This window comes from Manis javanica, chromosome 3, assembly GCF_040802235.1.
Source record: "Manis javanica isolate MJ-LG chromosome 3, MJ_LKY, whole genome shotgun sequence".
Classification (NCBI taxonomy): domain Eukaryota; kingdom Metazoa; phylum Chordata; class Mammalia; order Pholidota; family Manidae; genus Manis; species Manis javanica.
The window spans coordinates 209,101,656-209,128,503 of record NC_133158.1 but is presented as its reverse complement, the minus strand read 5'-3'; the positions used below and the strand labels follow the sequence as shown (position 1 = coordinate 209,128,503).

General features: G+C 44.4%; 1 protein-coding gene across 2 annotated transcripts in view; it reads left to right on the top strand.

The window, feature by feature from the left end:
* Positions 1-26,848, top strand: part of EBF2 (EBF transcription factor 2) — a 180,868-nt gene that overhangs the window by 129,640 nt on the left and 24,380 nt on the right. For both annotated transcript variants that reach the window (XM_017649090.3, XM_073232706.1), the window contains exons 8-10: positions 10,508-10,625; positions 12,151-12,281; positions 13,151-13,277. In XM_017649090.3, coding sequence (XP_017504579.1) covers positions 10,508-10,625; positions 12,151-12,281; positions 13,151-13,277 — 376 coding nt within the window. The remainder of the gene's footprint in view (positions 1-10,507; positions 10,626-12,150; positions 12,282-13,150; positions 13,278-26,848) is intronic.

Sequence of the window (26,848 nt, the reverse complement as noted above, 5' to 3'; positions counted from 1 at the left end):
ATACCATCTCTTCCTGGGTGATTCCTGGATCCATAGCCTCATCCTTCACTCTTTTCTGGAGCTGCAGATGTACAGCTCTGCCTCCTTCCTGGACATCTTCCCAGGATCACTATGAGGACATGTCCACAACCGAACTCAATACTCACTGCCCGATCCGTGTCTTCCTTATTTGTTGTTGGAGCATTACTTCCTCCTCCTGACTATCTGTTGAATCCATTTCTCTCCTGAAAACCTGCAACAGCTTCTACTCCTACCTTGTCTAATCCACCTCAGCACTAGTGCCAAAGCTACCTTCTAAAGCACGTCACTCTTCTGCTTAAAATATAAACATCCATCATCCATAGACAAAAACTCAGATTTAAAAAGGCATGGCTGAGAAGTATCTTAGTACCAGGCACGCACCTGCCGTACGCACCTCCAGATGTTTCCACAGCTCACCAGGCACACCTCACTGATTTCTGTTACATGGCGTGTTCTTGGAACCTTTCCACAGGTTCACCTCTCTTCCTGAGAACCCTTCTCTCCAATTTGTGACTTCTACTCATGCTTTAAGACCACACCTGAGCGTCACCTCCTGCGTGGGGCATTTTCTAACTCTTCCTGGCAGACTTACTGATGCCTTCTGTGCCAACAGACCATTCTCGACAAGCTTCCACTATACCATTGCTCACATTGTCTTGCAATTATTGTTTGTCTAATAGACTCAGTGTTCCTGGAGGGTAATTGGTATGTTTTATTTATGTATTTTATTTCTCCCCAATGCCTAGCACAATATCAGCCACTCTGTAGAGCTCCATAAATTGTTGTTAAGTGAATTTTTAAGAGAGAAAAGAAAAAAAAAAAGATTTCCAGGGCTCTCAAAGTATCTAAATCCATAGACCACATATGCCCTCCTTGAAATGGAACAACTAGGTGAAACACCCAAAGTAATATAGCTCAGTGAAGGAAAGAAAAAGAAATTTATGTCTAGTTTAAGCTGACAGGCTTGTTGAGACATAATGAACCCCATTCTTTATTTCTCTGCATTGTGGGTGGAGAGCAGGCAGTTGGAAAATCCAGAAGAAAATAAGCCAAGAAAAGGAGGAGTAGGGATATTGTCATTTCCTACATTCAAATTCCAAAACACAGTAGAAGCTGAGAACAATCAGGGCTGTTATTGCCAACTCCCTCTCCTAGATAGGCTGGCTAGACCTGCTCCCAGTCATAGTGAAAAAATTGATGCTCTCATTTACTTATTCATTCATGTAACCAATATTACTGAGGAATTCTATGTGCCAGGCACTATAGTAGGTGCTGGAGATACACCAGCAAAAGAGATAAAATTCCCCATCCCCTGAGGAGCTTACCTCCTAGTGGGAGATGAGGAAAATAAGATAAATGGTTTGCACAGTTTCCCTCTGCTTCTCTGTGGTCCTCAGATGACCTTCCTGGAAGCACAGCGGCCCAGCACAGTGCCAGCTGCTTTGGTGTTGCCTGAAGGAACCCAGTGGTATGGTCCAGCACAGACCCTGTGGGAGCTAAATGATACCCACTGTTGTAGTAATAGCAAGTGTGGCTGCTCTTCCAAATAGTGTTCAGTTTTCCAGAGCACCAGCTCTAACAGCACACCAGCGTCACTAGATCATTCACCCGATATTGGGAAGCTTAGAGATGTGGGTGCCAATCATTCCCGTCTGCCTCAAAAGGACTCTGTCTGATACAGACATGACCCTGTGCGGGGCTGGGGTGTCTTCCATCATCCGGGCAGCACCAACTTGTGTACTAGTAATTCTGGAGTTGGTAGCAGATGCCTTGACCTATCTCCAAACCCAGAATCATTTTCAATCAACTCCCTCATTCACATTTACAGCTTGCTTCTGTTTGGGTAAAGATTCTTACCCAGCATTTGCTGAACTTTTCTGGGTGACTCTTGGATGTCTCAAGTTCACCCCCTAATTAATTCACCCACCAAACAATCATTTCTTAATATAGTTATGCTGGAGAGAGGACTGAGATCCATATACGGGTCGTGCCAGCTTCTGTCTCAGGAGATCAGGGGGTCAGGATGCACGGAGGGGCACCTACATTGCCGGTGAAAGAAAAGCCATTTCAGGGGACAGGTCAGGAAGGACATCAGGGCCGAGCTGATGCGTGTTTGCTGATCAGGATGTGCACATACCCCAGGGTCCACCTGCTGGAAACGCATCTTGAGGGGGACTTGGAGGGGAAGGAGGAGGGCCGGTGCTTTGTGAGGACACACGTCACAGGTACATCAGTCCTCTAAGGAAGAAAGAAGGAAATGCACGGTGGTGGGGAGAAGGGAACAGAAGACACGAAGCTCTCCTCCCTGAGCATGAGGAAAGGGGCGAGGCCTGCCTGACCTCACTAGGGCAGCTGGGCCATGTGAGAGACAGAGAGCCTGCTAAGGAACATGCCCCATGCAAGCAGTGCACAGGAGCAATGGGAAAATTAATGTCCATGGCAAAGACGAGCTGCTCAGCGGTGTGACTAGCTAACGTGAGGTCCAAGGGCAGGGCGACTCACGTCTTGGAGCAGGGCCAAGATCCAGGCCCCAAACCCCGATGATTTCGTAAACCCCGAGCTCTTGTAGAACACTTTTTAATGGCACCACCATCTATTTTCCCTTAAATAAAAAATGTTGAATGTTTCTCTCACACCCGTTGAAGAGGGAAACGAGAGTTTAAATTAACTCCAAATGGTAAAAATTTAATACAGCTCCAGCTGCCTGCAGGTTTCTTCAGTTCAAGAGCTACTCCAGCTGCTCTGTGATCTCATCCCCATGTGAAGGTTGCTGTGCTACTGAGCAGCAGTTTTAAAGCACATAATGAAAATCACTTGACTTATGGCCCCTCTGATCAGCAGGTGAGTCCATTATCTGGTGGTAAAACAAACCAGATAGTCCAAGTCAAGAAGCAATCATTATCTATTTGGAGTCAGGAAGAAAACCTCCGAGGGTCTGAGGACCTCTCATGCCGTGGAATGCCGTCAGCTTGCCAAAGGCGCTCTGTGGACTACTTGAGCTTTTCTCTGCTGGACGGTGTGCCCTGCTGCCACCCCCATCCCTGACTTTTGGTGTCTCAAATGGGGACAGAATCAGGGTGATAGAAATTTTGGCCAGCTCACATAGGAAATGTGTTTGGAGTGTTCTGTGGGAGAACAGGGAGACAAGGGAAAGGAGGGAGTTGCCTATATACCTTCTGGGAAGGAATATGTCAGACGTCACTGCGGTGGAAACAGAACCTGAGCGCTCAAACACTCTAAGAGGCCCAAATTTGGACAATGAAGACCTACCCCTGAACACATTTTGGAACAATCAGGTACAGAACTGCTGCATCTAAGCTTTCTTAGTTCTGCAGCGAGAGTGCACAGATTCTTGAGCTGTTTATGGGGCCTGTGCTCCTGGTTTCTGATGGCCAACAGGTGATTCACAAGGTCCCTGGGGGACAGAGTTTGGTGGAAGAGAATGGCTCCACCGAATCAAGAGCTGTATCAAATATGTTAAGGCTCCCCTGTGGCTCTCAAAACGTTTGCTAGTGAAATATTGCCCTTTACTGTAACAAGCCATAACCACTTGGCATACATTTTAGAGCGGAAAAGCAGTAGGTTTGGTGGAATAAAATGAGGTAGGGTGGAAGTAGCAAGTGTCCATGGCCTTCGAGATGAGGGAAATTTCACTGTAAAGCAGTAATGACTTTCAGGCTCACTGATACCATGAACGCCTGGTATAAATAGATTGCCATTTGATTTCTGTACATATTCAACTTTTTCCTTTTAAAGTTCTAAAAGGCATCCATCCCAAGCCAGATTTGCCAAAATGTGTCAGCAGAAATGCTCCTTGCCGACCACTGAGCTTATGCCAATTAGATTTTTTTTTAAGTGCCAGAAAACTCATTTCAGCAACCTGACGTTGGGTAACAAAAAGTTTTTCAACTATCTCAAATCTCGTTTCCTTCATGGCGACGTTTGTTACTGCATTCAGTTTGGCTTATTTTTCTCACCTTTGGACGCCTAGACTATCCAATGGCCACACGGATATGGTTTGGTCCTTGATTATGTGTGACTGTCTGGCAGTATTTTCTGATGACATGTAGTGTTTGTTGTGTTTCACCAACTACACGGTGAGCTCCTTAAGTTAGTGGCAATGTTTTCTGGAAGCCTGCATGGCATGTAGCAGTGCCTGGGAGTGTCAGAAAATGCCTTCAGCTGATCAAAGCATAGCGCTGCCTGGTGAGTTATGAACATGCCTTCTCTGGAGTTATGTCATTAATGCCCCGGTCCCCCTCCCATGGCAAGAGCAACCCCAGAATGCCTCGCATCTGACGCCACAGCAATCAACTTTGGGTCCTCTCTCGTTTGGTCCTTGATCCTTAACTGAACAGAAAATTTAGCCTTAGGGAATATGCAACAAGAGCAGTGCTAAGAATTCTGGGAATTCCTTAAAAAAGGCGGGGGGGGGGGGGGGAAAGATGAGAAAATCCATACTTGTGGGGTAGGTGTTTAAAGGTCATTTTGGAAACTCTGAAATCTAGTAACAAAGAAGAATCTGGGCTTTAAATCTGGCCTGAAAATATGATGTGTGCCAAAAATAAAGTGGTGGGGAGAAACAATTTGCAGTAGCCAATTTGTTTGCTGTGAGCTGGGCTGAATTAAGGGAGGCTCACACGAAACGGTTTCATCAGGTTCCTCTTGTTGAATGTGAGAATTAGCCGATGTATAAGAACACCAACAGAGTATTTCTTCTCATGGTGGACTCCAAACGTGGTTGCCTGCCACAACCAGAAGTCTGTCTTCATGTTCTCTGTCCCTTTAATGGTTTCTGTGTCTCTTTCCTCCTTCCACAGGTGGAAAATAAAATCCCACATAATAGTTACGCTTTGGGAAAGCTGAAATAACATATATAGCAACTGAACAGTTATAAGGGAAAAGCACATCATGAATTTAATTCCATTTCCAGATGTAAAATGTCATAAAGAATTTTTTTCCGTACTTGGCAGAATAACAGGAATTTTCAAGACCATTTTATTTAGCTTGCGTATGCGTGTTTGTACGGAGGTATCAGGGAGTCTTCCATGCTGAGTGTGCTACAGATGCTACGTACATACTGTAGCTTTACTGAGATTAAACTGCCAAAGGCCCCACATTCAGCTAGGAGGTGCACGACCCTCCTTGAAATGGAGGGGCAACGTGTCTGACTAATGGGAGAATTTGGTGTGTTTTCAAAGCAAGAACTCTGATCCGTATGGGAAGGCTTCTAACCAGTGTAATTATTCTCCAGCGACTACAGACACTGGGATTCTCGTCTGTTTCAAAGAGCAGATCACTTAGTCATTCCATCCATTTTTCATTTTGACTTCTCTTTTTCTTTTACCCTGATGTGTGAGACTTTAGTCTTTGCAGGAATACCTGGGTCTGGCCTGAGAAAGGCTGGCTGGGAGTAGGATCCAAGCTGGTCATCCCTCTGACTTATAAAACTCAACTAAATCATACAGTCAGAGCTTGGAGAAAGATGGATTTTGGGGAAAAAAAATTGTGATGTTCCAAAAAGCCAGACATTTCAGAGTGAGGCATGAAAATCACCCCAGGGTGGGAATACATCAGTTTGGTAAAAGTCCCCGTGCCACGTGCTGTCACTCTGATACCAAAACACAGCCTCTATCAGAACATGGTTGGTCAGGTTGACAGATTTGCTCACCTGAAGGGTATTCCCCCCATGGCCTTTAACAGGCAGGAAAGAGCTCCTTACCACTGGGCTCCTGCTTTGTATAAATGATTACAGTGAGGGACAGGGGACTATCGTTGGGGAATGAGAACAAAAACATAATTTTAGAAAACCAATCAGGGATCTTGGGTATTTTTAGCAGATCGCTAAACGCAGTTGTAGATTTTGTCCAGAAAACTTTCTTGTGTCTCTCAGAGGGAGATAACAAACTTCTTATTCATGTTTCTATTTCTGTATAATCAGCTGAAACTGCCGTTTAATGGAATGATTCAAAATGGAACCTACACGGTAATTCTCCAGTTGGTCTATGTTTACTGATCTGGCCTTACCAAGGTTTAGAGATCTCACTGAGCAAAACAAGGAATTGCAGAAAGTAAAACAACTACTTTCACTTAAAAAAATGCAAGCAGTTTCAATGGATGCCTACTTCTCTTTCTTGGCAGCCTGGCTTAAAGGTCCCATGTCAGAAATAATATTTGCATGAATATATACTTAGTTGTTGCTTTTGTGTCCAGTGGAAACCTATCAGTTGAGGAGGCCTGTAATCTACAATGGCTTCGTTTTCAGACCTGCAGACTTTCCTGTTAGAGCTTTGAGCTGAAATACAGATACACCAACTGTGAGAAACAAATGAAAGCTGTCACCAGTGTCAGCAGCAAAAACGAGGGGTCCATCCCACACAAATTATGGACATCTGTATTCTTAATTGGCATCTTTTCGGGCTGTGCCAGCAGAATGGCAGTGCCAAGCGAGTCTGACAGCTTCAGAAAAGACTAGGGATCAGGTTTCGGTGATAGGGGACCTGATGAAGCATGGAAGTTCTTTTGTGTGGAATACTCTCCATATGTTTGTTATAATAATACTCATGATGGTTAGTTTCAGGTACCTCCAAAAGGCGCCCTTTGTCAATACCGAATTTGTTCCTTCTAAAACAGATCAGTTTATGACCTCAGGAGAACAAGTGGTATTGATACTTATGTGATCAGAAGATCGTTGGCAAAGATGCATACAAATAGTTAACAAGGTAATGGTAAGAAATGTTGACCTTGATTTGTTTGGCTAAGATGTAAAGATTTTTGAAGGTCAAAGGTGTCCTTGTGTAGTGTTTTGGAGTCTAACTGTGTCTGACCCTCTAACATTAAGCTGCTGTGGCCTGCAGTTTTGAAGAGTGAAGCGAACCAGGGAAAAAGAGAGAAGGGGGAGAGAACAGGAAATGGTGTGAGGTGTTTCAGGAAGTTGTCAGGGGTTGACTGATTGATTCCAGATGGAAAAGGTCAGCTTTCGTGACCCAGGAAACACTCACTAGGGGAAAGAAGTTGGCTTGTGGAAGGAGAAGGCCTGGGAGTGAGACGATGCTGGAATGTACATTCCACTTCCTTTACTCTTCAAACATTCAGAAACTTCAACGTCTCGGAGTAGAATAATATCGGCATTGTCATTGTTCATCAGAAAACGGCGAAGGAAGTTAAATTTGAAGCTTTGATATACCAAATGTATCTTTATCTCCATAAAGTAGCTCATTCTTACAGAAGTAGAGGGAATGTATAAGGCCAACATTTGTGTGTCTCCATGTATAAGAACAACAACCAAACATGTCTGGTTTCACATGGTGGAGTTTGTGAGCTAAGCCCTTTGCATTTGGCAAATTCCGTTTAGCAGACAGGCTCTCCTAGATATCTCACAGTCTAAGATATTTGGAATATTCAAAATGAGAACTTGCCTTGTATCTATATATATGCATGCACATGCACATACATTTGGACATAATTTAAAATCTTGTAATAAATTTTGCAGACACTGAAATAATTCAGGTTAATTCCCTTGCTGTCATGAGAGGCCAATGCTAGCCAGCAAGAGATTAAAATTTATTTCCATTGTTAATAGAAAATAATGAAGTGCATCTGAACCATCAGGGTATGTCATTCGGGAAATGTTCACTTTGGAACTGAATCTCACTCCACCCAAATGGACAATGATGAAATCAGCTGGCTCGAGAAAGTCCCATATTTTGTGTGCAGGAACGCACGAGGAGCATTAAAGTACAGTATGACGAGGAGCTTGTGGAATGAATTAAAGTGGTCTCAGAGAGAATGCTCTTTATGTCCACATAACCCCTGAACAGTCTGGGGTCCCCCTCATTGTCCCCGGCACCATTCATTAGCAATTAAAACCTGAAGTACGCTCTCATTTTTGTGTTTTTCCAAGGATGACAGCTGGTGTCTTTTAAACTCCATTCATACACACAACTTAAAAAATGATCTGATTCCTCTTTTTACTCCACCTCCGCCTGTTATTTTCTGAGGGTAAGCATATGCAGAGGTCAGTGCGTTCAGCCTTCACGTTCTTCTTAACCTGGTAAGAGACACAGCTTGTCTCTCCCTTTGGCTGTGATGCTGTCTGTGTGCTCTGCTGAGATAGCCCCGACAGGAACCTGTTACCTCCGTGCCCTCGTGGAGAGTAATAGATGTCTTCCTCTTATTGTGGCCCCCACATGATAGGAATTTTCTGGAAGGATTTTGCCCAGACTTTTAACGTATGAACACGGACACAATTAAAAACAGACCCAGAGCTAGACAGGCTTCGTCCCTGAAGAGTGAGCAATTACATTGACAATAATTTTCTGAAAGACAATTGAGTTTCCTGTAAGTACATTCTGGTGTCATAGAGAGGCAGGGACACTGGGTCTGCAGTACAGTCTGGGGGAGACACAGAGCTGACTAGGAGCACAAAATTCTGTTGTCTTTGAACAGACACATAACATAATACCCGACACATAGTAGGGCCTCAGTGAATGCTTTTGGGTTGAATGACTGAAGCTCACTAAAGTCCATGTAAAATTTCCTTATGCTTTTTTTGTGCCCATGGCAGCAAGCTAGGTGAAATACTTAGTGAACTCATGGTTTTAGGGGTTATCCCAAACCCCTATTATATTAAAGTATATTAAAAATTTTTTATTTTAAAGATATCATCTAAAACTCTATCTAAGGTTTGAAAAAATCAGAAAAGTGTTACCCTGGGGTGGGGTAGGTAGTGAGTAGGGTTGACTGAGCAGGGGCAGAAGATAACTTACTGGGGTGATGGAAATGTTCTATCTCATGATTGGTGTGGATTTGGGTGTGTCCATTTGCTAATAAAATGCAGCTAAGAGTTGTGCATTTCAACACATGTAAATTTCACTCAAGGGAGGGGTAATGCATTATCCTATTTTGTTTATTTTGTTTGCTTGAAATTATAGTAAAAAAAGATTTTAAGTGCCATCTAATGAATCTTATTTCATAATGGGAGATGAGGCAGGGTCGAGGTTTTTTTACCCCTCCGTTTAATAAGTAAGAGAGGGGTGACAGAAAAATTGCAAGTAAAAAGAATATCAGCAAATTTAACTTGGGAGTAGACAGGAAGGGTCATTTTCATACATGGCTTCTCATTAGACACCTGATCAATGACTTTCCTTGAAAGGTCTACACATATGTATGAATATGTATGTAACAAGTTCCTTCCTCAAAATAAATTGCCACCCATACTCAACTGACAAGCAGACTCGTATCTATAATGGCGCATGTTCCTGGGTCCAATAAGCAGGTGGTGGGTGCACTCGAGTCCACTCACTTCTGCTACACTTTCTCCACTGCTCCAGCCTTGGCTGACCTCTGCCTCTTTGAACCTCTCCCACTGCCCTAATCTGCAGCACAGAGAACTCAATTTGATTCCATTTTACGTGCTACTTGTTTCATGTGTGAGGCACGTTTCTCCAACTTCCAAGGAAGCCCTTCAAGGGGAGGGGACCATGCCTTGTCCCTGTTGGTGCCCAGGCTCTGGGCTCCCCTTCCTAGAGCCTCTGCCAGAGCTCAGACTATAGGAAGGGCTCTGTGAATAATGCCATCTGTCCTTCTGACTGGTCACATGAGGCAGAGAGAAGGCGCTTAGCACAGGAACTCACCCTGACTGGAATAAGCCAAGCTCTGCACCGAATGCTTTACATGTATTATGTTATCCTTATTTCATTCAGCCCTTGAGACAGGATCATTGTTTATGGTTTACAGATAGGAGAAAGGGAGATTCGAAAAGGCTAAGTGATTTGTCCATCATTATAAGTCAGGAGGAGCAGGCATGGGATTTGAGTTCAGTTTGGACTCCCAGATCCCTGTTTCCACTACTCCACACTCATCTCTGCCCTTTCCTCTGGTTAGATACTAAATGTCCTACATTTTCAACACTGAATTCCAGCAACCTTACCTTCTCACCAAAAATATGAGCCTCTCTGCCTCTGCTCTCCAGCAATTGGGGACACCAACAACTGCCAGGCAACATCTCCATGCCCAGCATGACTTCAACACATGTCAGAAGTGCAGGAACCCATTCCCGAGCCTGGAGAAGTGACTTCCTGCTGCTGTTTAGGTCTTAGCTTCCTGATCATGCATCATTGGTGATACATGACTGTGACGATAGCTCAAGGGTTAGCTGGGAATGATTGTCCAAGTCCTTTGATAGAGAACTACGTTTCTAGAACCAGCAGGCATATCGCCAGCTTCCCCACTTCATCGCCTGGGTATCATTTGAACACAAACACATGACAACACATGGGCAAAGGCTGGCCTCTTTGTCCGGGAAGCTCAGCTGTAATTATAGAAGGAGAATAAGCTGACTGAGATGCTGAGAGCAGGGCTCTGTCTCCCCATTCTGCCCCATCTCTCATTACCCACATGGAAGTCTGCAAAACAGAATGCTGCAACTTCTACTACTTTATGTGAAGCTAACTCCCCCACCCCACTTTGTACTTTGAATGCACAGGTTGTCTTGTCAACAACGGTGAATGTGGACGGACATGTGCTGGCCGTTTCCGACAACATGTTTGTTCATAACAACTCGAAGCATGGGCGGAGGGCGAGAAGACTGGACCCCTCAGAAGGTAGGGCTGTCCATGGTCTGGGCTGAGAATGGCAGACAAATGAAGGTCTCTACAAATTTCCTCATTTGAGTGTCAGATTTATGTCTCAGAGTAGGAGTGGAGAAGATACACAACACTGTGTGGGTTTTAAGGTGAAGTGGTAAATACTGACTCCCACCTGCCCTGGTGTGGCCCCCACATGTCTCCTGATACTCAGGCCCCCCCCACCCCACTTCACTCTCTCTTCTGTGCCTTTCTAGATGGCTATTGCAGGCAAATGTAGGCCCATGACATCCTAGTTAAACAGGAACATTACTGTGCCAGACATGTATGAATAAGTGTCAGACGTACCCTTAAACAGATTGTGGGCAAAACAGAACAATGTGCAGAATGAAACTGACACTAATTGATTTTTGTTTGCTTGGACCAGAAGAAATCATGGTCTGCTCTGGGTAGTTTTCCAACTGCATTAAAGTAATTAGAAATACTGGTAACTGTTAAACTTCAAGTTGTCTGAAAAATTAAAGTATGTCAAGGAAGATAACTGACAAACCTAAGTAATTCCATCTCAGTTCTTCTCCTTCCTTCCATGCTCCCCAACTCATGAGTGTAGGAAGGCCTTGTAGTATAGAATGCATGGCTGTAATACTATTTATGCAGTAATATACGGCCGCTATTTTGGTGTGATGTTTTGCTGTATACTGCCCACCCTCCCCCTACTCCAACTCAGCCCTTAAAATGTGTCTTGTATCATTTCAAGTAGGAATTAATGAACTGAAAGAAAATGATTGAATCAGTAAAGAATTTGGAGTGGTGTTAATTCTCCCACAGTGGGCACTGAAAGGGGAGAAGAAAATCCCAGGGTTCAGAACTAGGAACCCATCCAGTTTCTTTTGACTGATTGGATGTGATTGACTGGCTGTTCAAAGGGGGCTCATGTTTTTGGAGTCCTGCCAAAGTTCTCCTCCACCTTTGACCCTGTCAACTTTGGAAATGGAGTGATGGATTGACTTTAGTTATGGCTTGAAAACCATCTTGGGTTCCTGTTGGGATGTAAAGTCGAGAGGCCTCGAACATATGGAAGAAGGGGGGAAAATCCTTCCTACAAAGTTAGGAAAGTGATTAGAAATTATCTCTTGATAGAGTGGAAAAAAATCTTCAACTATGATAGGTTTTGCTTTCTCTTTCTCTAGCACTTTAAGGACTTGTAAATCTTAACATCTTGGGGCAGAGGAGGTGGGGAGAGAAAAGGGATTTACACATTTCCAGTGTGATCAGCTTATAAAAATATGGGGGAAAACAACAGTTTTAAAAACACCCTTTGCACAATAGCTGAGTGTTCCACGTTTTCATATATAGCGGTCAACTCTTAAGGCTCTAATGACCTGGTGAAAACCAACAACTAATTAGGGAGTGATGGCAAGTCAGCAAAGCTCAGCTTGAACTGCTTGGAATGATCGACAGCTTTCAAGAGTGGCGATTCCCTACAACTCTGAACTTCACACATCAAAGGACAGGCCTGACTTTTTCCTTCCTATCTTCTTAGCTACCCCCTGCATCAAAGCCATCAGCCCAAGTGAAGGCTGGACCACAGGAGGAGCCATGGTCATCATCATTGGGGACAACTTCTTTGATGGCCTCCAAGTGGTATTTGGGACCATGCTTGTATGGAGCGAGGTAGGCCCCTTGCCTTCCCTGACTTTCTTTGGTGCAAAGATTGTTTTGGTTTGGGGAAACTAGTAATTTCTGGAGCATCAGCAGCATGAATGCACATTACTGAGTACCTACCATGAGCAGGAAGGCAAGGATTAAAAGACACACAAGCCAGAATTTGTTGCAGGCTGTGGATTCCCTTAAAACAATGAACATGCATTGCAGTCGTATTTATAACTGTGAAAACGTGGAAGTAGCCTAGATATTGAATAATAGGAGAATGGTTAAAGGAATGATAGAATATCATTCCACCATGAAAAACTAAGTTTTGAAAAAGTTCTAATGACACATAATGCTTATGCTGTCATGCTAAGTGAAAAAAACATGAGAGTAACACACATATATGAATATGTATATAAAACACACATTCATAGAGAAGTACTAGAAACACACCAAAGATTAATATGGTTGTCCCTGGGTTATGTGAAGTTAATATTTTTCTTTATGCTTTCCTGTAATTTCCAAATTTTCTGAAGTGGTATATTCCACTTTCATAATGAGAAAACCAACGAGACACATTACAGAAAGAAAAGTAACAGCATTAAGCTGGATATTGCCAAATCAATACGTGAGATCATAGCAGGGTGGAATTTAGGGGAGGAACTTGAGCAGGGCTGGTAGGAAGGAAAGGACCTAGATAGGTTAGGTTGAGAGGAAATTCCAGAGAGAGAGAGAGAGACATGTAAGACCCAGGGCAGAGCGTGGGGGGCACCATGAGCACGCCAGCTTGCCCTGCGGGAATAGTCACAGGGCGGGAGACGCCCACATCCTTAGCATTCCTGGCGATCACTTACATGATGGGTATTTCATTTCCCTGCCTTTTCATTCCTCAGCTAATAACTCCTCACGCCATCAGAGTGCAGACTCCTCCTCGGCACATCCCCGGAGTGGTGGAAGTGACACTATCTTACAAATCCAAGCAGTTCTGCAAAGGAGCTCCAGGGAGATTCATTTACACAGGTGGGCGGCAAGATGACTCCAAGGGAGGCCAGCTCCTGGCTCACGTTGGCTCTGGTCCTGGGTCTCTCTGTTTTATAATCATTCTGACCTTTCTAGGTCTTTCTGCTCATGCAAGGAGGGTGGACTAGGGGATTGGCTTTGAAGGGAGAGGTATAGACTTGATTCTAAATTTGAATTTTACTTAAGCAATTGCTGGGACATAGTCATGGCTGCTCATTTCAGGAGTACGTCCTTACAATTTGCCTCTGGTAGAACCATGCTAGACAGACTTATTTCTGAGCAACCAGACAAATAATTAGACCAAGTTGCTGGGTATCACTAAATTTTCTTGAAAAGTTTGCATGAAAGTTGCCCAATGATGCTGCAGAGTGATTCCAATTATTTCTAAATTTCGTGAAAGTACAAATGATGTTAGTTCAATATTTGTTGAATGTCTACTTTTTATCTACTTCTTCTAGGTGGATGGTACAGTGACATATAGGGCATGGTCCCTATTTGGGAGTTTAGAAACTTTGAGAGGAGGCAGTGGTATATTGCACAGAACAGTTGGAAAATTAGAATAAGCAAAATGCTTGGAACTTCCATGAATGATATACAAGTTCCAGGAAGAGAGGATTTAGTGTTGACTCAGGTAGTGGGGTGAGGTTTCAAAGAGAAGATGGAAATTGAAGACTCTTTTAAGGATGGGGAGGTTTTGGATAGGTGAAGAGAAGCAGGAAGAATGTTCCAACTGTGGAATCTCACGTGCAAATGCCCGGAGGTTGGGGTGAGTAGGTGCCTGGAGGAGAGAGCTTCAGTAGCTGGTTCAACAGCTGTGGCAGTGCATTTGGGGAGAACTTAGACCAGAAGTTAGCCTAGATGAGCTGGGCAGGGGAGGGAAGGAAGCCACATGAAAACAGCATAAAAGCCTGTATGGCAGCTAGAGAGGTCAAGTTAGACAGAAAGTCAAATGGGGGTTCCCAGGGGTAGGGAAGGGGGAATGGGGGTCCTTGTTTAATGGGCACAGAACTTCAGTTCTGCTAGATGAGAAGAGGTCTGGAGATGGGTGGCGCAGCATTTGTGACTGAATTTAACGCCACTGACCTGAGCACTTGGAAATGGTTTAAGTTGGTGAATTTTGTTATGCGTAAGTTACCACAATTTTTTAAAATAAAAAAGAAAGACTCGTATGGGATTTTGGACTTGACTTGGCGAGATACAAGATAACATTGAGTGTTCCTATCAAGGGAGAGTAACTCAAAGGTGTTACCTTGGGAAAAACAAATGCTGTCAATATGAAGACTGAATTAGTCAGGGAGCGTGTAAAGAGGGGGGACCAACCCGGATTTGTACTTTGAAAGAGTAAATAAGGGGTATAGAGAAAAAAATGATAAACCAAAAAAATATATCAGGCATATTATAAATTTCCAATAATATTATTTTATACTGTGTGCTTCCCTCATTTGGATTCAGCTCCTGTTCTTGTTTAAGTGTAAATGTCTGATTAGATATCACTTAGCAGTAGGTGGAAGAGGGTAATTTTTAGGAATATTTACTTAAAATTTCACCTGCAAATTATCTCTCTTGAGATAGGCTCATCTTGGTTGGGTTGATTTTTTGTGTTGGGGTCTACAGAAGGTTCCACCGCAGTCACAGTAAGCTCCCAATCATTCCTTGACATGAGTATTTGTTACGTGCCTACCACAGGCTGGCACAACTTCAGGCTCTGGGATATAGAAGTGGGTAAGATAACGTCCCTCATCTTAGTAAAGCTTACATTCTAGAGAGGGATACAGGCAGCAAAGAAACAGATGATCTAATTTCAGGTAGTGCTAAGTAAGGGGTAAGGAGTGTGGGTGGGTTTGAGCAGGTCGTCAGGGAGGGCTGCTCTGAGGAAGGCCCAGAGGAGGCCTGTGAGTCAGATGTGAAAATTGGTGTCCCTCCCTCCATATCTGCCTGTGCCCCTCCCCTCTGCACTCCCCCTGCCTTCCCTCCGTCCCCAGAGCTGGCCGTCGGTGAGTGAGGGGCAGGCGTCCCAGGCAGAGAACAGATGACAGACAGAGAGGTGGGAATAAGCCTGGTGTTGGTCTGGCTGGAGGGGGTCAGTGGGGAGGAGAAATAATGGGGAATGAGGTGGGAACTGGCAAGGGGTTGGACTGGAAGACACTGGGGATGTTGAACAAGGGAGCCGTCAGCATCCAGACAAGATTTAAAGCCCCCAGGCTGGGTGAGGGGGCAGTGGAAGGGCATGTAGCCACAGGACAACAGAGTCTTGATGGGGCATCTCGGGAGCACTGTTAGGGCTCAGAGTGGAAGGAGGAGCTTGTGAAGGGGATGGTGGAGGGGTGGGGTGGCGGGTAAGGGAACCAGGAACATGGGCTGTAGTTCTGTGAGTGAGGGTCTCCCTCCGGTGTGTTTTCCACATATGGGGCTCTGGCTTTTCTCTTTTCTCAAGCACACCCCCTCTTTGTGGATGACAGGCTGGCCTGTGAAGAGGTGGGTAGGACTAATAAAATCACATTGCACCCAATGCTCAACTTCCTTCCAAAGTAAAGAACAATCTCAATGCTCACTGGGGCTGTGGATGTGGGGCCAGGTGTGGTGTGCACGTGTGTGTGTGCATGTGTAGACTTTCTTTTCTCCGAAAGCAGACGTTCTCACCTTTGGCTGTATTTTAAGTCACCAGCGCCTAGGCTGGACCCCGGACCAATTAGATGTCAATTTTCGAAGGCAGGACCCAGGAATCAGTGTAATCCGTATATTCATTGAACAAAGAGCCGCTCCAAATTATGCTCCAGGCACAAAATCAATAATGTCAGTGTATCCCTAGCAGCTTACAGTTCCAGAAGGGGAGACAGACACTTGTAGATAACAACAATTGGGTTGCATCTCATAAGAGACATAATGCACAAAGGATTATGGGAGGACTGAGTAGGGAGCGGCAGGCTTTGTGGGATCAGTGAGGATCCAGAGGAGGCGACAGCACAGTGATGTTTCAAAAGCAGTGTCGGAACTTGCCAGACAGAGTACATAAGGCTGTAACTCACAGTGTGTGGAAACACAGTGCCCGGTAGCAGAGGAGGCCACATAACTGTGAAAATAGCAGATGTCATGTTACACATAAATTCAAAGAATTTTAGAGATGCTGAGACATTAAAGATCATCTAGTGAAACTGCCTCTTTTGCAGATGGGAAGACTGACCCCTGGAGAAGTGACTTACTCACAGTGCCCACTGAATTGGAGCAGAGTCGGAGCAAGGACTCCAATCTCTGGCCTTCCTGCCTGGTGCCTTAGCAATAGTGTGGAGGCAAATAGCTCTGTTTTCCCGATGTGCTGAGATGTTATTGCCTTATTTGTGAAGCTAATATTGATTGAGCATGCCCACTGGGCTCAGCACTGTGCTGTGTGTCTGACACGCAGCCCAGTCAGCCCACTGGCATCCTTCTCTCCTCAACGTTGCTGTGTGGACCTAAAAGTGAGGTGTTCGTGCTCTAGGGTCTGACTGCCTGGACGTATGTCAAGGCTTGCTTCCAAGTAGTCCTCAAATCTTATGTGACTTAACCTCTTAGTTTCCCCATCTATAAAATTGGCTACCTACCTCACAGAGCTGTGGTGAGGACTAAATATTGCAGTGCATGCAAACAGTGGTGTGTTGGTAAAGTTTCAATGGGCAGCTCTCTGGGGAAAAGGTGGGTGGATGGGCATTAGTTTGTGGAATTTTTTGGTTTCCTTGGTGCAGATACTCTCACCATGGCTAGTTTCAAGCTACATATGACACATCCAGTGACTCACAAAATTCCTGAAAATTTAACAACCTGCTCTCATGAGCCAATACAAGCCAGGTCTAGAATACATCTTCATGTAAACACTTGGGATAGAGAGCAACTATATCTTATTTTCCAAAAAGTGTTTATTATTAATATTACTCTTATCACTATTAGTGTTATAATCATAGAGACCAGCCTGAACAAGGAATTACAAATGTAATGAGTACTAAAAAGGAGTTGCCTAGGACGCCAGGGACATATGCCAGGGAGATCAAACCTTAATTTGAGATGATAGGGAGGGCTAGGAACAGTGAGACATAGGCAATAGTATGTGCAAAGGCCCTGGGGTGGGAAAGAATATGGAATATATTTAATGGCCACTATGAACAGAGCAGAAAGAATGAGTTAAAGAAGGTTAGGGTCAGGCTGGAAGGGAGGGTTGAGGTCTTCCTCACCCCCAAGTGCCATAGAGAACTACTGCATATTTTAAATCTGGGCAGTGCCATGAGCAGATTTGCCTTTAACAAGATTTTTCTGGCTGCAGTGTAGAAAATGACTTGGAAGCCAGGGTGAATCCGGGGGGTCAGTTGGAGGCCAGTGTGGTAGCCCCAGCCAGAAATGATGGCAGCTTGGCCTGGAGTGACGGTGGTGGGGACAGGCAGAAGTGGATGGAATTTAGGAGGTAGTGCTGACCAGACTTGATGATTGATTGGATGGGGTGAAGGTTGGAAAAGGGAGTGGGGGGACAACTCTCAGGTTTCAGGTTTGAAAAATTGGGTGGGTATAGTTTAGAAAGTGATTTTTAAAAAGGTATAAAGTGCTAAGGGAGTTCAGAGGAAGGACAAAATACTTCCAGCTGGTGGAGAGGTGGGAAGATTTAATATTGTAAAGATGTCGATTAATGAATAAATTTAACACAATGCCAATCAAAATACCAACAAAATATTTGGAGAAAGCTTACAAAAGCTCACCTGGAAAAGTAATGGTGTTAAAATCAGACCCCTCATTTTGAAAAACGAGAGAGCCTTGCCCTCCCCGACATTAAAATCTATTTCAAGTCTCAGTAATTAAAAGAACATGGAGCTTGTGGGAACATATAGAAATGTCATGCAACACAAGAGAACATTTAAACATAAACAGTTTTTGTACACATGAATAGTGTAAATACATAAGCATTTGTGTAGGTGTGGAGCCATTAAAAGACAATGTGGAAATTTGGAATGTGTAACAAATGGCATTGGGCCAACTAGGTAAGCATAAAAAAAAGGTTAGGTATCTAATTTTATAACATCAACTGAAACATATTTGAATTGAATATTTTAATGAAAAATGTAGGCATTTCAAAAAATTATAAACTTAGCTTTGCTAATCTTGACCCCAGAGAAACCACCAAGCAATTAGTATGTGGTTACACAAAAAGAAAATTTTGCACGTCCAAATGTCGGCCATCGAATCAAATGGAAAAGGACAAGCCGGGAACATATTTGTTATATATGACCCTCTAATTTACATATAAAACAATTCATTCATTTGCTCAGCGAAAGTTTATTTTATGCCTATTCTTTGTCAACCACTATGTTACGAATCACGGATAAAGAGAGGAATGTTAAATATTTTACAAATTAAGGAGAAAAAGAAAAATACGCAAATTAAAAGCTAGCAAGAAATATGAGGACTTAATTCAGGAAGGAATACAATTAAGCGATAAGCCTATGTTTAAAAAACCCAGGCACACTAATGATCAAGTAAATGCAAATTAAGGCAACTACAGGATAATTTTTTTTCTCTGTCATCTTGGCAAGGATTTTTACTTTTAAACAAATAAAAATACCCAGATTGGCAAAATTAGAAAAAAGTGGCGACTTTCTAACATTACTGCTGTAGGAAAGCTGATGGCTTCAGGAGAATATTTTGATGGTACAAGGTTTAAAAATGTATGTAACCCTTTGACCCAACACTTCTACTTTTAGGAATGTATACTTAGGAAATAACTGAGTTTGCCTGAAGGCTGTTCACTGCAGCCCTGTTGATAGTGGTGAAAATTTGACAACATTCTTGGTGTCCATTAGGGGGCTCATTAAATAAATAGAGCACTTGTGTAGGTGCAAGATTCAACACATCTTAGACATTACAAAATAATGCTGTGGACGGCTATTTCGTTCCATGAAAGATGTCTGTGATATAGGTTAAAAAAAAAAAGCTGCAAAACCATATGCACAGTATTGAAAAAAAATATTTCCGTCAAAAAAAAACAATCCAAGTAAGGTATAGAAAGCCTGTGCAGGAAGTCACAGTGGTGACTTTTGGCTATTGGTATTATCATTTAATTTTTTTCATTTTGCTTACTTATATTTATTATTTTCCAATAAAATCAAGTAATTTTTAGTTAAAAAATTAAACAAAGAAAATATGATATAAAAAACTCACGTCCCACTTGTTTAAATTCTAAAGCAGCACACATTGGGAAACTTGATTCTTCAGGTAAAAGAAAGTGTCTCCAGCCAGGGAAGCCTGTGAAGACTGCCTTTGAGAAGGAAGGTCCGTGGGAGGCACTTAGGGGTTCAAAGGGTGGGGATGCAGTAGTATATTTTTTCACAAACAGAGAAGAAAATAGCAATACGAACACTGTCTGGGAGGGCTCGGGAGGCTGGTCACTCTTCCTAAAAATTTTCGCCTTGAGATTTATGGGCTGAATGCCACTCGAGTTCGTGGAGACAACTGGCTGATGTTATATCATTCAGGGTTCCAGACGCCACAGGAAATGGTGACCTCTTTTCTTGCCTACTCACCAAGGTGGTGGAAAACTAGTGTAAAACCTGTTGGGAATGTCAGGCCAATGGTTGGAAAGGCAGTGGCTTCCCCAGGTGATTCCAGGTAGGGCTGCTCCGCCCCAGAGCTGAGGCCTCCCCACAGCGAGCCTGGAGATGTGTGGCCATCTCCCTAGGAGGCGACAGACAGACACCTCTTGGAGTGCCAGCCTCCCGGCCTCTTGAGCCACACGTTCTGAGCCTTTGGGAACAGCCCTCCGGCGTCCGTCCGGGGCTTGGCTGCAGGATGGTGTGTCAGGGACCACTGTAGGCCTAGACAGAATACTCACCTCCAGCAGTGAGGTAGAGAATAGCATCTTGATTTCAGAGGCAAAGGAACACTTGGGCAACCTAGAGAGCATTAGTGGGGGCAGAGCGACCCCTGGGATAGGATGGGACCTAAGAGATGGCACAGGGGCTCAGCCACAAGATCTACTCTCAGATCTTGTCCTTTCATCCAGTCACCTAACCTCCCTGGGCCTCATTTTCTTCATCGGTCATGCTCTGGTGCTAACTGTGCTGTTACCATCGGGGTTTCCCTCATTTGACTGAGCATGCGACCCATGCTCGGCCCCATTCCTGCCATACAGAATCACACTCTTCTGCGAGGGTCTGGGAATCTGTACTGTTAAAGGACCGAGTTCAGGAAACCTGAGTCCTGCTCAGCAGAGACTTTCTGGCTTTAAAGTACTCCGCATGCAGGGCAGCTCTTATGAAGCTGAGTCATTGCACGTGAACACAGGAGTATTTACTCTTAGAGGAACTTTCTAGAAAGAGGCTCCAAAAGCAGGAGGTAGGAAAGGAGGCTGCACTGAACCTCCTTTCCTTCAGCCTGCACTGCACTGCACCCATGCTATGGCCTGTGATCTTTTTGTTGTTGTTTCGTGTGTCCAAGGACGCATCGCCACAGTAAGCCCAAGCCTGTTAGATGTTGCTTCCTGGTATAATTATCCAAAGTGCAATAAATCAGCATTTTGGTTGTTCCTTCCAAGTACAGCATAAACAAACCAGGCCTCAGAAAACAACTCATTCTCTTCAAACATGTGACTTTGTGGATCTGTTTGCCTCCAACCATGGTTTGCAAGGGTGCCGTGTGCTGCTGCGGAATGGAGCTCCCCATGAGAATACAGCTCATCAGGAAAGGTCCAGGTGCCTTGTGTCTGGTCTGAGACTGAGGCTCACTATGTCAGCCCAGGCTTGGAGGGGAGGAGACCCGCTCCTCCCCCACGGACTTTTTCACAGAGAGCTGGCAGTGCAGAAAAATAATCCTGCTGGGGGCACCTGCTGGGTCTATGGCTACTGCTTGAGCAGGTGATTTTGCCTGTCTTGAGGATGCAGGGAGAGAACGTCTGGCGCATGACATTTAGGGGTGCAGTTGCCGTTGTCTGTAATTGTAAAACCTGCACCATCCATAGAGACCAGTGAAAAGTCATGGTGCGTGAGCGGATGGCCGGTCATTGAGGGTGGGGGTAGAAGAGCATAGCTTTTCAGTGGTGTTCCCATGGCTTTCTGCAGAATCTAGTCCAACCATCTGACTCCTGGTTTAGAAGACTCCCATTAAGTTCTATCATCTGATAGAACTAGTAAGAAAAAAAAATGGTGATAGTAAATAAATACTCACATCTGTCATCTCCTGAGCCAACAGGGCCAGGTTCTGTCTTAGGAGCTCGTAAAACGACCACTTTTCCCATTATGATGGGGGCACTGGTGTATCACCTTTACAGATGAGAATCCCGCCCTCTAAGGTCACCAAGCTGGGTTCAGTCCTAGCTGTCTTACCCCAGAGCTGCCCTCCGGCTGCCAGCCAACACCAGACAGCTTCTTCGGAGAGATTACAGGGAGGCTGTCTGTTTGGCTTCATCTGGTCCTTTAACTTGGCAAATGTCAATGACTTTGTGCTCTGAGGAAATGCACAGGAGGTAGGCCTGGCCAGTAAGCATGGAGGGGGCTCAGAGGACCCCTCACCTGTCCTGGGGTGCTAGATTGCAAAATGAGGTATTTCTATGTCAGTGGCATGCTGTCTTACAGCCTAGGAACTCTTTTGAATTTCTGAGAAATTATTCTCTCCATGAATAACTGAAGTTGCAGAAGGCCAAGGAATATAAACTCCAGTTTGTTATTAAACTTGAGAGAACGTAGCATTGGGGAGGAGAATAGACATGACACAGAGTTTAGAGGTCTGGATTTGAGTCCCAACTTTTCGGCAAATCACTTAACCATTCTTTGCCTCAGGTTTCTAACCTAAAAACTAGGAAGATACTCATCTTACTGGGAACAAGCCCCAGAATGCTATAGACATGCTAATGTATTATGTATAGAGATAGTAAACTATAAGCAAATTTTGCTATTGTAAGCATTTGGCAGAGGGACAGACAGATTCTGGGAGAGTTTTAGGTGGCAGCTTCCTCCTTATTGCTGCTGGATGGAGGGTGGACATTCTTGACCTTCTTCTCTGTAAGAGCAGAATTCTTGAAAGACCTGCTGTGTTGTGCTCTTAACATCTGGGTCTAGATTGGAAATAAGGATTTTGTAGGTGATGGAGAATGCCAAGGCAGCCTGAGGACATGGGAGCTGCAGGTGGTTGGAGGAGAGACAGGTTTTCAAGGACAAAAGAGCAGAAGAGAGCAGCCAGGCCCAGCTGTCCAGGCGCATGCCGAGAAGCTGCTTCCTGAGGTGTGCAGTTGACCTAGAAGCTGGTGATGCTCCCTGGCTAATCCAGACACAGTGAGAAGCCAAAATTCAATATCAGCTACCCCTCTCCCCGAGACCACTTCTTAGCTGTTACCTGGGCACAAACCAGTGTGTTTGATGACATACTGCTTTCATTGTTTGGGAGAAAGTGTTAACAAGAAAATGGCCAAGAAACAGGCAGCCGCTGGGAGTAGAAATGGAAGGCCTTAGACTTTCCCACAAACCTCCCCAAGTCGTACCCTGAACCATCTCCTCCCCGAGACTGGGTGTGGGATGTGGGGTGCGGGATGTGGGGATCCTCCTTCATAAAGCTACACTGCACAGATGTGCAGGCTGGATTGCAAATGTTAATAGCTCATCCGCTTGACATTTCTTTTTTTCCCCCCCTTTATAGCATTATCCTGGAAAAAAAAATCCCATTTAAGAAATGAATCTGGTTTTTAGTTAAAAATACCCAATTCAGACATCAAAAACTGGCCCAAGTACAATTGTTCCCAGTTCACCCTGGAAACAGGTTGACTCAATGGCCCTCCTGGTAGCCTGCAGCTTGACTGAAGTTACCTCCTCCCCCACCTCTTGTGAAATTCGGATCCATCATTCAGCTGAGTCTGAGGAATGATGTCTCCATTGGAAGCCCCAGAATAGGGGCTGGTGTTTCAAGAGAGACATCCCAGCCCCTTAATGGCCTGGTGCTCTCAGCTACAATATTCTAAATACACATTACAGAGAACATGTGAGCATATTCATAACTGCTCCATTGTGGCATTTAGATTTACCCTTGAAATTTATCTTTAATTTTTACAGTTGTCTCCTTAACCATGTATATTACTCCCTTCTTCAAACAATCTGTCTTGCTGCTGCAGTTTTCTTTGAAACCAAAGCGTAATTAAATATTAAATTAATATTTCATTTAAAATTAAATATCAAAGGCTTCAGTCTAATCTTTCACTTGTACACTGCTGGTTCTCATCTCGTGTTCTGGCTCCTGTATCCATAAAGGCGGGAACCAGGTCTTAATAATATGTACCTCTATTATCTTTGTTCTTTTTTTTTTTTTTTCAATTGGTAACACTGAACTTTTGCTACATTAAAACAAATGGATGGAGGGAGAGATGATTTCAATGTAGCAAAGGGGAAAGACAACTTAATTCAACAGCCTATGGCTTCAACCCCATCCATCTCCACGTCTCAAGGAAGAATTTCACTGCACCAAATAAATAATAGTCTTAGAATCATATAGTGCAAGAGCTGACGAGCGATCTTCAAGTCTGTTGTCTTTGCAGAGACATAAACCAAAGTGCACCTAGCTTTGAAGGTGGCATAGTGGGTCAGGGTTGGGAGCTAACGGAGATCCTGAGTGAGGCCGGCTTTATCTCCAGCACACCATCAAATGATGTGAAAACATTTAACTTGGGAGCATTAAAGTGCTAATTGAATGGAGCCTTTGAATGTTGGACACATGAGGAGCAGAGCAGAAGGTACATGATTGGGTGAGAAAATTAGGAGGAAGCAGAGGGAATGAGGAACCAGAAGGTGGACCCCGTGGGAATCAGCATGTTGGATCAAAGCACTTTGAAGGCACAGACATGGTGGCAGCAGCAGGGTGGAGGGGTCCTAAAGGTGGCGGCAGGCAGCGGCTAGTCTGTGTGCCTGAATTCCTCTCCGCTGAGTTGTTTCATGCCTTCCTGTCCTGACAACGGAGAGAAACTGTCTTGGACCAGAGCTGCAGGGAGAGGCCTTCCCAATGCACGTGCTCTCCCGTGCTTGCTTAGCAAAGGCCATCTTCCGATCTGGTGTTTGTCTGGCAGTCACATCACACAGATGTTCAGTTTATGGGCAGGATCCTTCTCCATTGTTTTCTTTATTCTTGGAGAAGCTGGGATTTAGATTTGGGACTGGAGAGACCCTCCACTTCTGTGGGCTAACCCCCTTCGTGGACCGTGGGCTGTGCGCACACTTGGTAAAGCGCCCAGACTTCCTAGACTTTTATCAGCCTCTTGATGGCCATGCATAAACTGTACAATGATCATTTGTTCCAACTGAAGGCTTACTAGTGAGAAAAGCTGAAAGCCAGGCCAAGGCCCCAGAGCAGCAGCCTGACTGAGCAGCCAGATCTCCCCTCTCCCCATCTCACTCATCTCCTCTCAGATTTCTGCCAGTGAACTCGATGGGCCCTTGATGTTGCCATCTTTGTGATCAGTTCTGTTGGTCAAAGGCATGAATGACCTTCTGCCTGGGGTGTCAATGCTGTCTTTATTGAGGGTTGACTAGAACTATAACAAAGAGCCCCCTTTCCATGTTAGCCAGTGTCCCCTATATTTTTGGGAAAAAGAAGTAGAGGCATAAGTTAGAGGAAGCATTGTTTGGTTTCTGTGCCTCTTCTTAAGGAAAGAAAAAAAATCATATAGAACTTATACATCTCATCAACCCTTGGGAAAATTAATATTGAACACCAATCAGCTGTCTTTTGAGTGAATGGTTCCCAGTAGATATCTTTAGTTAAATACTATTTACTTATAAAAGAAACCCTTCACACATTGCTTATCGTTTGTGTCTATTCATTGGGCCCAGGATATGCATGGAACCTCATATATCATACCCACAGTCAAAATGAGAAATGACACGTAAGATCCAGGCTCTCAGGAGAAATATTATGAAATCTCTAGGCATTGATGAAAGTTTTTCCAAGGCTGATCCAAATGGGGTTTAGATTCTGTGGCAGTTCAAATGTGTGTTATTAAACTCCTTAAGCAAACCCGAATGACTCCCAGTGGAGGATTAAGACATTCTATGTATAGCAAAGACGGAATTCTCATGTCTGTTTTCTCTGTTGAATTCCCCCTTGATAAGCTTCTGTAATATTTAACTTCATGCCATGCCATAATTATTTAATAAAAGGTAAATATAAATTATATTTCAGTGGGGGGCGTGACCTTTTACCTTAATGTTATGTTACTAAAGAAAGACATAGATAAATAGAGCCTGTAGATCGAAGCGTATTTTTAATTTACTCTGTTTTTTGCCTTGCTAGCATTTGTCTGTGTCCCTGTCAGCCGAGGGGTTGGCAGAACTTCACAGCACCCCTGCGCCCCGTGTGGTAGGGGAGATTGTAAATTCACACTGATGGTCGCAGTTAATGATCTGCTGGGCCCTTATGGACCGTCTTGGGGTTGGTCTTGGGCACCTCATTAGCCTATTGAGGTTTACTTGGCTCATACCAGGCCTGAAAGTCGGAGAACACCCAGGGAGGTGGGGAGAGGGTACCGTATGCAGGATTCGAGGTGACGCTGAATCTATAGGATGCAGAACACCTGGTCTGCTGGGAATTCAGCTTGGAACCGAAGTAAAAGTGTTCCAGTCCAACTATGACATTTTGAAGGTTCAACATGTAAGGGATGGACTGACTTTTCCTCGTACAGTTTGGGGTTGACTAGACAGTTGGCTCCTGAATTTTTACTTCAAAAGTGCCCTTGATTAAATGAAATTGTGTGTGTGCATGTACATGTGTGTGACTGTTTTCTGTCCATACAGATGATGGTGTGGTTCACTGCCGTCTTTCTCATCTGTATATACACATGACCTGTCCCATAATTTGTGTCTATGGAGTCAGGCAGGGCTGCCAAAAAACACTCAACCTAAGAAATGGATGAGGATGCCTAATCTACTTGCTCGGTGTGAAACATGCCTTGCTAACCCAGTGTGGTTAAGATACTCTGCTATTTCTGATTTAGGCGGGAGTGAGGAGAGGAAGGCAGGCACAAACCAGACATGACTCTTGTGTCCTGGTGGTCTTGCATCTAAGAGGGGAGAACAGTGGGTACAAATGTGTGATAACCTCTCTGAAAGAGACAGCATCATTCCATCCCACCTCTTTGCTGAAGAGACCAGGGTTAGTGGATTCCTCTGTGAGCGGCAGAGAGGACTGAGGAATACAGACATGTGTGGCGGGCTCTGGGCGGACACCATAGCTGTGGGGAGAGCTTGTGTGGGGTGTACCATGCAAAGGGGGAGCAGGGGCAAGGTGAACAGTGGAGACAACCAGGACCGGGGCCTTGGGGGAATGAGATTTTCTACCTGGTGTATTAGTCCCTTACTGTAGAGGCAGCACATTGTGAACACACCCATAGCTATAATTTCCATCTTCTCCATATAAGACAATCAGCACCTTAGGTAACGAAATGGTGCATATTTGAACAACAGTGAGGCAGTGATGGATTTAGAGCATTTTGGCACTGGGTCTGTTGGCCCTGCAGCACCAGGCAGCTGTTTGTTTGCTGATTGATACCAAATGGGGCCTCTCCACACTCACGGAGGAGGAGTCGGGCA